Source organism: Oenanthe melanoleuca, chromosome 17 (assembly GCF_029582105.1).
Source record: "Oenanthe melanoleuca isolate GR-GAL-2019-014 chromosome 17, OMel1.0, whole genome shotgun sequence".
In the NCBI taxonomy this organism is placed as follows: Eukaryota; Metazoa; Chordata; class Aves; order Passeriformes; family Muscicapidae; genus Oenanthe; species Oenanthe melanoleuca.
In genome coordinates this window covers 8,273,730-8,288,232 of record NC_079350.1, presented here as the reverse complement: position 1 = coordinate 8,288,232, position 14,503 = coordinate 8,273,730, and the positions used below count along the sequence as shown (strand labels likewise).

The 14,503-nt window shown below is 47.9% G+C and overlaps 1 protein-coding gene across 1 annotated transcript in view; it reads left to right on the top strand.

The window, feature by feature from the left end:
• The first annotated feature begins 879 nt into the window (after positions 1 to 879).
• PAPPA (pappalysin 1) overlaps positions 880 to 14,503 on the top strand; it is a 175,918-nt gene continuing 162,294 nt past the window's right edge. Inside the window, exon 1 of the mRNA XM_056505346.1 lies at positions 880 to 1,729. Within this exon, the coding sequence (XP_056361321.1) occupies positions 1,333 to 1,729 (397 nt within the window). The 5' untranslated portion in view covers positions 880 to 1,332. The remainder of the gene's footprint in view (positions 1,730 to 14,503) is intronic.

Sequence of the window (14,503 nt, the reverse complement as noted above, 5' to 3'; positions counted from 1 at the left end):
CAGGAGTCTTTGGAGCACTCAAAAGCCAGATCCTACTCTGTTGCTACAGCTTCTGGAAGGCAAATGCTCTTCAAAAAGCTTCTCTCCTTTTAGCTCCTGATGATTCGATGGGGACCTTTGATGCAACATTTGGATTAGCTGCACACAACTGCACTGAGGGGGACCACAAAAGGGGGAGCCTGGCTGATTGCATAACTTTGAGAAAATAATAAGAGGAAAAGAAGGAATTAGAAAGAGAGAGAGAGAGAGAGAGAGAGAGTGGAAAAGAGAGAAAGAAAGAGAGCAATTAAAAAAAAATATCTGAGACTCAAGTTTCAAGACTCTTTATGTGCTGCAGAGGAGCATAAGGTTTACCAGCAAAGTGCAACGGGGAGTCTGAGAGGAGAAATAGCTTTCTCTTTTGCCAAGAAAAAAAAATAGGAATGTGTGTTTTGGACTGGACTGAGAAAGAAAGCTGGGGAGATTGCAAAAAGGGGGGTGCAGCATTTTTGTCACATTGATCCATTCATCCTGATTGCTTTAAAAAATAAATAAGGGGGGGAAGTGATAGGGGGAAAGAGGAAGAGAGGAAAAGAAGGGGGGAAAAGGAAAACAGCAAAAGTGTTTGAACCTCTGGAGCTATCTGCTCCTTCAAGCTGATTGATTAGTCATGATCCCTGCAGTTTTAATGGGAATCATTCAATTGGGAAGGTGGAGCACCCTAGAGTAGATTAGCATATTCTTGTTTACTCATCTTCTGAGGGGCTTTTTCTCTTTTCTTTCATTTTGTGGAGAAGAAGGGAGGGGGGGAGGTTGGGGGAAAGGAGGGGGTTGTGGCTTATGTTATAAAGGAGGCCAAAAAAATAAATAGATTAGAGCATCTTTTGGGGGGAGGGAAATCAGTGGGTCTGAGTCTTGGAGAAAGCTGGGGGGTTGTTTTGGTTTTTTGTTTTGTTTTGTGTGTGTGAGAGTGTGTGTGTGTGTTTTTTTTAAGAAGAAAAAAATAAAGGGAAGAAAATTCAGCAGAGAAAAGAAGAGAGAGAGGAGTTCCAGCTGTGGAGGAATAGAGGAGAAGAAGACAGATAGAGAAGGAAGAACAGAGAAATACATTTCAACCAAGAAGGAGTTTTGATTTATTTGATTTTTATTTGTTTTAAGGAGGAAAAAAAAAATCTATAAGCAGGAAAAAGAAAGAAAGAAAAAGAAAAAAAGAAAAGAAAAAGCAACTGAGAAGGGTTATAAAAAGAGCAAATACCAAGAAGGGTGAACAAGAGAAGAAAGTCAAGGCAAGGAGGAGCCCAAAGCTGGCAGATCGGGAGGATTTGCAGGGGAGAAGGGGGGGGAAGATTGGAAATGCAGCTCTGGAGTTTGCTGCTGCCTCTTGCGCTTCTCTGTACAGCCCTAGCCAGTGGACCCGAATGTGGGATGGACGAGCGCTCCCGCAGGGCACGAAGGGACACCAGGCACAGCCGCCAGCTCCTCCACACTGCCCCGGGCACCTGTGCCACCAGGTTAGCCCGAGGAAGGCGCTCCACTGCTGGGCTGGAGCCTGGGCATGTCCCCCGCAGGAGGCAACAGCGGGAGGTAAAGGACGAAGAGGAGTCCCTTACCCCGAGCAGGGCGCTCTATTTCAGTGGCCAAGGTGATCAGCTGCGGCTGAAGGCAGACGTTGAGCTGCCCCGAGACGCCTTCACTTTGCAAGTGTGGCTGAAAGCCGAAGGCGGACAGAGATCTCCGGCTGTCGTTGCAGGTAGGTCCGGCCGTGCCCGCGGCTGCAGCATCCCCGCTCGGCAGCCGGGCGCTGGAGGCGTGCGTGTGTGCGGGCGCGGGGTGCGCGCACCCAGCCCCGCGGGAGCGCCCGGGGCACCGCAGCGCCTCTGCCAGCGCGCCGGGCTCGCCCCAGCCCCGCCGCATCCCGGGCTCCGCGCACCGCCCGGGACTGCGGGCTCGCGGGAAAAGTTATGTAAACTTTTTGCACAGGGGGAATGGCAGTGCCCCGGGGTGGTTGCTTGTCTTTTCTGGGTTGAGGTGCAGGTAGAAGAGGCAGCTCTTGCCGGTGGGGTTTTGTCTAATTTTCGGGTTGGAGAACTGTAAGTAGAGCGGTTGAAAGTGGCTTGTTTGTATGTATGGAAAGAAATGTATGTGACTGGTGTGTGGCTGCAAAGAAACGCCTATCTAAGGTCCCCCTACGATTTCCTTGGTTTTATTGGCTTTTTAGTGTACTCCACTGTTCGCTCTTTAGATGCAGTGTTAGCATGTGGTTTCCAAAAAGCTATAAAGGAACTTTTTGGCTATTGTGAAACCTCAAATGAATCAAATGAGTTTATAAAGTTCCCAACCCCTCGACACTCGGCTACGGCTGGGACTCGCACTGCAGCTAGAGGATGTGTGGAGTATTTTTGTCTCCCCTTAGAAATGGCAAGTGTAACATCAATGATTCTAAGGTCAAACAGCCCTATAAAATCATTTAGTACTCAAAGCAGCTACCAGTCTAAGCTGTCTGAGCTGGACAATAACAAGGAGCATTGCACTTTTCTTATTTAAATTTTATGAGCCCATCCTGAATTTGGGTCCCTCTCCCCGCGTTCGCTCCCTCTCCCCCTCCCTCCCTTCCCTCCCTCCCTCCACCTCCCGCCCTTTCCCCGCTTTAGTGATAAAGTGCAGCGAAGTTGTCGTGAAATCGGATACTTTTCGGAGGGTTACAAACCCTTACAAATGTCGCCACATCCATCTTTGCTCTGAAGGAAGTCACAGAAAATGGAAATGCCCCTCAGAAAAAAAAAAAAAAAAAAAAAAAAAAAAAAAATAAAGGGAAATAAGTCAGAAAGAGAAGCGGGTATTGGGGGGCGGGGGGAAGACATGTTTTACAGTTCTTTTGGCAAGGAGATTCCCTGAAAGTGCAAGGTTTCCATGTCCTAGGATGCCTTAAAGAGACAGGGAGGATTTCCCCGCTCCCTTGGCGTGCAGTCGCTCCTCGCAGGAGGCAGCGCTGCCTGTGCCGGTGGCGCTGCCCCGCTCGCTGTCCTGCCACCCTCCCTCCCTCCTGCCACCTCCCTCTGCCCCCTCCCCGACTGTCTCGCAAGAAAGTTGCTTTGTCCTAAAGAAAACAAAAACTGAGATGAACTCAGCCGTGCTTCTCCTTAACTTTCCCAGATCCCGGCTGCTCCGCTCGCCTGCGAGGAGGGAGCCGCGCTTTGTGCCGGGGTGGGCAGGAGGTGCCGGGCACGGGCTGGTCCCGTGTGCCTTCAGAGCAGTGATTTCATAGGTGAACCGCATTATTGCTTGCTTTATTCCCCACGGCTTTCTCACACTCTGCTCTTCTGGTTCCCAACCCTAACTTAAACCCCAGGGCTCAAAGTGCTTCCCTTTCAAGTTAGGAAAGGCAGACTTGGGGTTTACACAGATCTCAGCAGTACCAAAACAGGGTCAGTATGTTTTTTAATGTGTTTAATCCAACACCTAGGACCCCATGTCTGTCTTTGGTGCAAAGTATCTCTAATTCTCACAACAGGGAACCTAGACAAACACACACAAAGATCATTTGTAGTAAAATACTTTAATTGGATGGGGGAGGTTGGGTTGTTGCCTGTATAAAACACTTGACCCATTTTATACATGGAAATAACATTCCACTGTGAAAAATGAAGAGAAATGCCCCAGTTTTGCACCGTAGAGCTTCAGCTCAGCTCGGGAGGACTTTGTAATTTTTATTTTATTTTTAAGCTCCCCCTGCCCCCCTCACATGCACTCTTGAAGAGGAGCCAGGTTTGGCTCTGTGTGTAAACACCTGGAAGAGGTCCAAGAGGAACTCACTTGGAGTATCCTCTGCACACCACAGCCTCCCAGACCTGCAGCAAGCTTAGGGAGAGATTACGCTTCCCTCAATGAGGAAATCAAGGGTTCTGGCTGCCAAAACTCTTGGCTTTCACATTTCCACTGTTCTGGGATGTGACAGACTGAGGAGCTCAGTTCTGCTGTTGAATTTGCATCTGTAGGACCCCACTGAAATCAAGAGCCCACCTGGGTGTTCGGGAGGGAAGGGGTTGGGGCACATTTGCTGGCAGTGCCAGAAATGAGTTTCTCCCCAACTTTCATCCGAGTTGCAAAGTGGGAAGCTGTACAGATCTGAGGGAAGTGGTGGGACTGTCTGGAATACACCTCCTTTTCAGAGTTGCTCTTGTGTCTTCACCTACTTTCTGCCCCCCACTTTCTGCCCGTGACGACTGCTCCCCTTGCACCCCTCCCTGCTGCCATATAAAAAATTACTGCAAGTCGTGCAGAGCAGCCCCATGTGTGCCTGTAGGGAAAACCTGTTGTGTCTGTTAAAAATCTGGTGTAGGACCCAAGTTGTTATCAGCTTCTGCGCCTGAGCCCTGACATAACGGAGTTCTTCTGCTAATCCAGGCTACAGGAGTTTCTGTCTGGAGCCAACTCTCCTTACGTCACCCTCTGCTGCAGTATTCAATTTGTTTTCATAAATGGCTAATTTTACAGCGCTGTTAAGTGGGTTCGTCATTGTGCCGGGCCATGCCCTGTCTCTGATGAGAGGCAGTCCTGGTGCCAGGCTCTGCCAATTTTCACGCTGCTTGGCAGCGATGTTATTGCCGCCCTGTTTGACTCCAGCGATATCTGCTCTGGCATTTGTCAGAGGGAAAGCTGTTGGGAAACTGGAAGTCTGACCCATTGATCTGCGTTACGCAAAAGCTCGGGAGCCCTGTCGGGGCTGGGCTGCGCTCCTCGGAGCGGCTCCCGGAGCAGCTCCCGGTTCCTGCGCACTCGCTCTCCCTCCTTCCATCCGTCCCTCCTTCATCCCTCCCTCCTTCCATCCCTCCCTCCTTCATCTCTCCCTCCTTCACTCCCTCCCTCCTTCCATCCCTCCCTCCTTCCATCCCTCCCTCCTTCATCCCTCCCTCCTTCCATCCCTCCCTCCTTCATCCCTCCCTCCTTCCATCCCTCCCTCCTTCATCTCTCCCTCCTTCATCCCTCCCTCCTTCCATCCCTCCCTCCTTCATCCCTCCCTCCTTCATCCCTCCCTCCTTCATCCCTCACTCCTTCCATCCCTCCCTCCTTCCATCCCTCCCTCCTTCATCCCTCCCTCCTTCATCTCTCCCTCCTTCCATCCCTCCCTCCTTCCATCCCTCCCTCCTTCATCCCTCCCTCCTTCCATCCCTCGCTCCTTCCATCCCTCCCTCCTTCCATCCCTCCCTCCTTCCATCCCTCGCTCCTTCATCCCTCCCTCCTTCATCCCTCCCTCCTTCCATCCCTCGCTCCTTCATCCCTCGCTCCTTCATCCCTCCCTCCTTCATCCCTCGCTCCTTCATCCCTCCCTCGCTCCCTCCCCGGGCCGCAGAGTTCTCGGACCAACCCTGCTGGTCTGTGCGCACCTAGCCCGCAGCACATCCCATTGTAAACACGCACATGTGCTCGTGGAATCAAGCCGGCCCCTTCTGGGCATGCCGGTGCAGGAAAGGGTTAAGGTGGGGTGTGCTGGGTTAGGTAATGCACACACACCAGGGAAACGAGGGCTTCAAAGCGCTGCTGACCTTGCTGCTGGTGTAATCAAAGGTATTTCGGTTCCACTGTGAAAACGCAACCCCATCCTAAGAAGCAGGATCCTGCCGAGTCCCTGCCAGGGTGTTTTCTGGGGTGTGGGGTGGCTCATGTTTTCACAGGAGCGAGATGTTGACTCTTTGCTGGCTGGGAGCTGAGAGGGGCGGGATGAATGATCGGCAGCGGGAGCCGGAGTAAGAAGGCGTGCCTGCTCTGAAGAGGGAAAGTTATTTGTATTTTGGTTTGATTTTTTTTTTTTTTTTCCTACTTCTTGGTTTCATTCCCCTCTGTCTCTCTATTCCTCAGCCTGCCAACAGGGAGCATGATCCCAACTTAATAAAGCTGCATATGTAAGGGAGTGCCTATGTTTTCCCAACTTCAGTTCTTGATGAACATAAAACAGCAGCAGAATCCAAAGGGAGAGAAAAGCCAAAATCAGCATGAGGGAGCTCACTTAAAGCCACTTAAAGCTTTTGCATGTAAGACACAGAGAAACATCCTTGTCAGGGTCCAATAATTTGGCACCTATAAAGATAAGTAATTGACACTGCATAGGTCTAGTTCCTCTATGGAGTTAGAGAATGTATGTTTACTTCGGGGAATTGTTTCCTCCTGAAGTTTTGGAGTCTGATATTGGTTTAATAAACTTTGGGTAGAATTGGTGAGCTGTGTCCTATCTCCAGAGCTGATCCTTGTGCTGGGTGTGCTGGGAACTTGAGGATATTTTCAATAGAGAGTTTACTCAGAATTTCACCAGCATTAAAACAAAAGGCAGGTAGATAATATGGCGTTTTCAACAGCCTGTTGCCTTTCAATTGCATGAATTTTCTAATTGTGTTCTGTAATGAAGAATTACAATGAAGGAGTAAGTCAAATATAAAACTTGTAGTTCTGTTGTTTAATTAGTGCTGGCATGTGCAAGGTCCCAGGTGGGACCATGCTGGCCATGGTGGGCAGAGTGGGGTGACAGGAGCTGGAACAGCTGCCCAGATGTTCCTGCAAGGTGACAAGTCTCTAAAGCACCATTGCTGAAGGGTGGGGGAAGCTGTGTGGGTTTGGCTTCCCTGTGGATGGGTTCAAATGATTATCCACTTCATGACTATGGATCTGGACATGGCTTGACTCATAGGTCACTGAACAAAATACCCTCACAGCTTGTCATTTACTAAATATTTGCATTTGAACAGCACATTTCCTTCAGCCTGTGGAAGCTGGGACAAGAATCAGAAACTGATTTTTCTTTCCATAACATTTCCAATTTAATCTGGTCTCATTCTTTTGACCAGCTACATTTTAGAGTCAGAACAGCACCATTAGAAGAAAGTTGGGGTTTTTTCCCCCCCACTTAAAACACTTATATGTAGGCTGCTCTAATTAATTAAATTATAATAAAACAGTGAGGGCAATTTGACTCTGTGTGTGTGAAGGATGGCAAATTCAGATTCCTAAATGATGTATAGCTGTCTCCTGTAGGCAGAGAGTTGTGTCCCAGGCCGAGTTTGCCTCTCCAAGCTTCATTTCAGCCTGATTTATTTCAATCCAGCCTGTTTCAGTTAGAACAACTCGCGTGAGGCAGAGAGCAGGCGGCGAGGATGGTGTTTGGAGAGAGAGCAGGAGCAGGGCTGTCCTCAGGGACTGGTGGAGATGTCTGGAGGAGGCAGAGCAGAGCTGTGCAGGGCGAGGGGAAGCCCTTGGAGAGTATTCTCACGCGAAGCCATCGCCAAAAACAGCCCTGGGCAGGGCTGGAGCATCCCGGGGATCCGGCTGGAGCTGCTCTCCAGCTCCCCACTCCCACCCCACGTGTGCCAGGAGGGGCTGTATGTGGCCCAGGGGTGCTGAGGCTGTGGCTGCACTGAGCACAGGTGTCCCCTGTCAGCCCCAGCCACACGTGGCACAAGGAGGGATGAGCTGGAATCCCAAATCCCAGAGGGTCTCACTGGTGCTGGCTCCCTGGGAGCCCCAACCCAGGCAGGTGCCTCTTTCCAGTGCTCAACAGGACAGGTCTGTGCTTGCACAGCTGACCCAGGTGTTTGCTGAGGCAGCTCCAGGGTCTTTGAGTCCACTCACCTTTGCCAAGGGTTGGAGAGATCCTTGGCTGAGCACATTGAACAGCAGAGATCCAAATGCCAGTGGACATCTCACTGGTCACTGGGGCCTGACTCAGCTTACAGGCTGAAGGGAGCAGGGAGTTTGGTGGAGAAATGCCTTCTTTGGAGCCTGGGTCTGGCTCTGCCAGGACATGGGTCTGTCATAAGAGAGGTGAAGCCACAATGCAAGCAGGAGCACCCTCAGAAGTGTTTTGTGCCCTGGCAGCCCAGAAAGCCAATTGTGTCCTGGGGTGTGTCAGGAGGAGTCTGGGCAGCAGGGCAGGGGGATTCTGCCCCTGTGCCCTGGGCTCAGGTGAGACCCCACCTGCAGAGCTGGAACCAGCACAGGGAGGAGCTGGAGCTGCTGCAGAGCCCAGAGGAGGCACCAGGGGAGCAGAGGATGGAGCAGCTCTGGGATTGTTCACCTGGAGAGGAGAAGTGTTAAAGGTGACTTCAATGTGGTCTTGCAGGACCTGAAGAAGTTCTGACAATGGCCTGGAGTGCCAGGACAAGAGAGAATGGCTTCACACTGAAAGAGAATAGGTTTGGATCAGATATTAGGAAGGAATTGTTCCCTAGGAGAGCTCTGAGGCCCTGGCACAGGGTGCCCAGAGCAGCTGTGGCTGCCCCTGGATCCCTGGCAGTGCCCAAGGCCAGGCTGGACACTGGGGCTGGAGCACCTGGGACAGTGGGAGGGGTCCCTGCCATGGCAGGGGTGGGAATGAGATGATTTTTAAAGATCCCTTCCAACCTAAACTATTCTATGAAAAATACTGCAGGACCAACAGGGTTTAGGTGCTCTCAAGGCCACAGGTAACCATGTGCTTTCACATTGGACTTTCATGCTGACCCGAGCCAGGGAAAAAAAAAAAAAAGAGCCAGAGTATAGTGTTTTTTTTTTCCAAAAAGACATGTTGAAAAAATCAAGAATAAACCCTTCCATGACTGGGGTCAGCTGAAATGCTCCCATATAATAGTTTTGCTTCTAATTTTATCTGTTGCTTTTTCAGCTCTTATTTTCTCCAATAGGAATTACAGGAGCAGAAGCAGAGAAGGGACCACCTGGGCTGCCAAATTCCATCCCCTGCAGTGTCAGGGATATAACAGCAGATAATTAGTCCAAACATCCACAGAAAATCCACTTTGTAGGTTCTGATATAGCACAGGCCACAGAAGATTTCCCAGTGCTCTACTGTAAACCAAAGCTCTTTAGTTAAGTCTGAGAGTCACCGTTTTAATGTAAGACAGGAAAAGAGAAGGACAGATCGACAACATCTTAAGTACCTAAAATCCAAAACATTGGTTTAGAAAACTGTTAAGTATGAGAAAAGAAAACATTGGCTGGTAAAAGGTATCAGCTTTCTTATTTTCAGAGAGTTAAAATGAATCAGGTGTTTTGACAGTTATGAAACTTCTATTGAAATTTTAAGTTGGAATATTTGCCAAAACTGATCCTTTCCCACAGATAGTCTGTTTTGATTAATTTCCCCTTTTCCTGAGAAAAATATTTTATCAAACATTTCCCACCCTTTTCTGGTCTTAGCCTGTGTGGCAGTTCCTACATCCCGTTTTAGCAGAAATGAATGTTTGATTGCGTTTTTACTTCTTCACATCTTATATTCCAGATGATTTAGAAAATGCATCAGAAAATACTTGTTTGATCTAAATCCTCTATGTTTTTTCTCCCAAGTGTATCAGCAAGTCTAATATAATCTTTCTCTTCATTTACCCTCCTCTCTCAATGCCATCAATCTTTCAACCAGTACTGTTTACATGGGCAGTATATATTAATCTTCCTATTTCATATATTCAAAATATATTGGACTCTTCTACTTCCTGGGTTCTGGGCATTTGTTTCATGCATTGTTCTGGGCACAGGTGCTGTGCTGTGTGTTTTGTTTCTTTGTTTTCCCAAAAAGAGGTTTCTGAAGATGAAGATGTACCTTTTCCCTGACCTCACCCTTCAATTGCTCTGTGCCCATTTCCCCACCTGGGGGTTGCTGACATCTGGATATGATTCTTGATTTTATTTCACCTTTCTGAGGAGAAGGAATACTTGATTGTTGTGCTATTTTCTCTGTCTCTCCACATTTCTCTTCTTTTTCTCTGCTGTGAGCATGCATGCACACACACACCATTTCCAAAGCACCTTTGATTTTCTTCCCAGATCAATAGAGCATTTAAACTCCAATGATCAAGGAGGAGCAGCTTGTTTATTTCCCCACATATTCTGACACAAGTGGCACATCTTGTAAACTGCTTTGATTTGATGTTAGTGCCTATTATAAAGTTTACTCTCCCCAAAGCCATCCATGAAGTTAAAGTATTCTTACTCTGAGCAGGAGCAGAGCAGAACTCAAAAAGGCAAAATAAAAAGAGAACAGGAGTGAGTATCTTACCACAGAAATTTGCTTTCTGCTATCCTTGCTGACAGTGATCAGAACAAGTTGAGGGTTGTTGAGCATCTGTAAGTTTGCAGCACTAAGTGAGGGTACATTGTGTATCATAATTAGAAATGAGCAAATATGAACACAGGTCAATTATCCCTTGGCAGAATGGGGCTGGATTCATGGTTACACAGGAAACATGGACTTGATCCTAAACCTGGTCAAGATCATGAAAAATACCATTGAGCTGGGCTGAATCTGGCAAAGGCTGTGGTTTCAGAGAGTTTTCTGTACCCCTTCTCTACAGCCTGGACCTGCCTGTGGTCCTTGCTTCACTATCCTTTATTTCGCAGAATGTTTTTGCTTTGGGCATGAGAGAAGAAAAACTGTGAAGCCCTAACAGGGGACATGTTTATTTGGTTTTTCTGTACTCCAAATCTCCAAATTGGCCTCTGTCTCTCTCAACCTTTCTTCCATTTTTTTTCTCACTCTTTTTTTCCTTTTTTAGTTTTTTTTTTAATGTTAAAATCTCCCTTATTCCAAACCCACTCTCCCATTTTCTCTTCTGCAGAGTGATGTAAGTGACTTTCCCGTCCAATCCCTCCACCCTCTCTTATCACCATCCTAGCCTCAGTTTTTCCCCTACTATCTGGTGTCCTTGATTCCCCTGCTTTCCCTCCTTCCTGCTCTGCACAGTCGCTGCTTCCCTGCTCCTCTCCTGTCGCCTGTGCCTCGGGAGGGTGGTGTCCCCTCCCAGGGTGGCCACAGGTTGGTGGCTGCGGCCAGCTGGCGTTGGAAGCGCTGTGGGAACACAGGGTAAGCAGGCAGAGTGCTGCTGTGCTCAGCCAGCCTCGTGGGCTCGCCTATTTTCCGGGAATTATTGATATTGTTCTGTTTAATATCCATCCTCGCCGTGCACAAACAAGGAGCGAGCGCTCGCTCGCACAGAGAGGGAGCGAGGGGGAAGTGAAACTGAGAAGCATCTGGAGCTGGCCTGGTGAAGCAGCAGCTGAGAGATATGATACCAGCTCATGAAAGCAAAAGAATCGCTGTGTTAGAGAAACAAACCACTCTGTTCTGTGCTGGGCACCTCCTGGGGCCTGATGGGCTCTTGAGTCTTCCTTTTGGGTGATATTTAGGGCTTTTTTATCTCTTCTCCTTCCTCCCCTCTGTCGTGTTTTTCCTCCTTTTCCTTATCTAATTTATTGTTTCTCTGTTTGCTTTAAATCACTTTCCCATATGGATTTCTCTCTTCTGACCCATCTTCCCCTCCCTCATCTGATTCCCAGGAGTCTTCTGTCGTCATGGAATTGGGAGCAGAGCAGCCCTTCTCCCGACACTGAGCATCAGCTGCAGGCTCCTTTCCTCCTTCGTTGTCTTCCTTGCCTGTTCTCTGCTGTTAGTGTTGGAAACATATTCACAAAGATCATCCACTGGATTGAGGAAGCAGATTTTATCACCATTATTTTGTTTGTTTTATTTAAGACAGGGAAAGAAATGGAAAGGAAAGGCCTTTGCTGTTACCACTCTTACTTAGTTTTGAATGGAGTTTTTTTCCCTCCTGTACAAATGTATCCTAGTATTATTTTTCTTTATCATTGCAGCAAGACTATGGTTTTATAGTCTTGAACTTGCCACGAAACTTCCTGCTGCTGGAGGTGATAAATCTCAGGTGTGAAAGAATACATCTCTTAAAATCTGGGAAATTGAGGAAAGGAGGGATGCTCTGGCTTGTCCTGGATGTGGCAGTGTGCTGGTAACAAAGTCAGCAATCAAGCCCATTGTTACTTTTTATTATTGTCTTTTAGGGATGATGATGGCTATTCTTCAGCTGAGATTGTTCTCCATGCCCTAATCCCTGTAGGATGTTTCCTTGTAGTTGTTCCTCAGTGGATAATGGCAGTACTGAGCCAGTGGTGGAGTCTGTCACCTGCCAGGTGACATCCTGCTGGCAACAACACAGGGGCTGAGGGAAGAAGGCACTTGGCATTTGTGACATGAGCTCTTTGGAGATGGCAGAAAATCAGATGGTTTGGAATTCGTATCTCTGAGTCAGACATGCTGGTGATGGTTGAATTCACACAAATTATTTGTATTTCTCAGATGGAGCAGTCTGTGCAGCCCACAATGGGAGAGAAAAACAAATGTCAGCAAAGCCCCTTAGTTCAGAGTGCTCCTATTTAAATTGGAATAATTTGATATTTTTTATCCGTCTGCACATTGATTATTGTATTGACTTGCTGAAATAGCTTGTAAAACATGGAAGTTGTAGCTGCTTATCTTCTTAGGAAATGCTGAAAATCTGCCTCTGTATATCTCAGATTATTAAATTAAGGGCAAAAGCAACTTGCTTACCCCATTGTTAAATCCAGACCAGGTGAGAGGTTGCAGAAGAGCCCCCAGAGGATTTTTGGGGAGGGATCACCACCCAGTGCACACCCTCATGGCTGAACAACCAGTGTTTCTGTTGGGAGCATCAGCAGGGAGGCTGTACATCCAATCCACAGGAGTTTGTTCTGAATGCAGCAGCATCTGTGCTTGTAAAGTCTGAGGTGCTAAAGTTGAAATCTGGAGCTTGCATTACTACTGTCTTCCATGTCATCTGTCTTGTGGATAAACAGAGCAGCCTCTCGGAGGTCAAAACAGCACCTTTCACCAGTGATAATTTAATGAGGATTATTTTCAGTGTAAACTAGACAAGAATTGGAAGCCTCCTGTGCTGTAGCTCATGAATGGAGATGTTCAGGGAGAAAAGGAGTACTGGGAGAAAAAGCAAATGTTAACTAAATGCATTACACACACAGTTTTGAAACATACTTGGCAGAGGGAAGGGCAAGCAATACAAGCCAGATTCTGCTGTTGAACACACCAATGTAAACCTAGAGTAACTCCTTTGGAGAGGAAACCGGGGGAGGGGGCTGCTCCAGACCTGTGGATGTGTAGAATTTGGGGCAGAGACAGAGGCATGCAATGGGGAAAGTGACCAAGCTGCGAGGTGGATGCTGTGGAGAACAACCTCCAACCCCCATCAGTGGTTTTATTTGGGTGTGTAATGGTTATGGTGATGCAGTGGGAAACATTTGCACAGCGTGGGGTTGTTTTTGCTTTCTGAAGTATTTTCTGCATGTACCTATATCGTAATCCCTCCAGACTGTGGAACTGGGCCATGCACCAGTGTTACAGTGAGCCCTTTGTGTTTCCGGCAACAAACACTCCTGAACTCTGCTCTCCAGGCTTGTGGCCTAAACTCCTTCACCCCCGCCCGTACTGTCCCCTCTCCAGCAATAATATTCCCTCCTCTGTTTATAAACAAACACTCTCAGAGGAAGTTCACGGGAAGAAAAGTTAGTTAGTGAAAATCAACCACGCACCCAGGCCCGGGCTGTGGGTTGGAGCCAGCAGGGTTGCTGGGTGTTTCCTACCCTGCATCTGCTTGTAGGAGTTTCTTTGATGAGATGTTTGCCTGTCTGTCTAACTCTCTGTCTTCCTCATCTTTTCCCATCATCGTGGAAAATATAAAAGAAGTGGGGAAGAGTTGCGGTCTCAATTTGCTTTGAAATCAGCACGGACAGCATTCAGGAATCCCGAGCAGGGAGGCTGACTTCACTAACCCTGTAGATTTTCTTCTTGGTAAATCCACTGATTTTGTCTGTTTCGTTGTTGTTGTTGTTCTTTTAACATCAAAATCTAGATTCTGACTCCTGGCAAAACTGTTGCTCTTGAGTTGCGCAAAGGCTGTAAAAGAACTAAAATAGCCCAGAGGATAATTGTCCACTATAGTCTGAGCACAGGGCTGATGGTACATCTGGTGTTGCACACCATTCTCACAGATCCACCCCTTCAGGAGGCAGGAGTGAGCAGGACCCAGGAGAGTGGGTAACACAGGACTGTGGTCACCGTGGGCATGAGCAAAGCATGGTGATGGTGATGGCAGCAGGAAAACACAGAGTGTTTTCTGACTTGTTCCAGAGGTCCCACAAATCTCTGGCAGCACAGAATAAATAGCCCATTTTCTTGTGGCTGCTCCTGGTTTGTTTCTTTAGCACTGCACCTTGGTCTCAGGTACAAGGTGAGTGGATTAGGTGTTTGTTTCCTTCCATGAGACCATTGGATCCTCTGATAAGTCTTTTTGGCCACTCCAAGTGCAAAGGAGGATCATCAGATACAGAAAAGCTCTGGCAATAAGGGAGGCAGCCTGGTCAGGGCTGTGGTTGCTCACTTGGGCAGAGGTGGGGTGTCAATGCAGTGCTCATGTCACTGTTCCAGGCTCTCTCTCTTCCATAAGGAGTGTGTTTGGAACTGGGGCTAAGAGAGCTTTTACAGATAAAATAGATGTGGAACTTGTGGTTCCACTTGCAGTTCTGAGAGCACAGAAATTTTAGAAGTGTACTACAAAAGGTGTCCAGTGCTAGCAGAATCTCCATACCTTAAAATGGGATGATTTAAAATAGTCTTATCTATTGCTATTTTGTTGAAAGAACAGTTTCTCTTACTGAACAA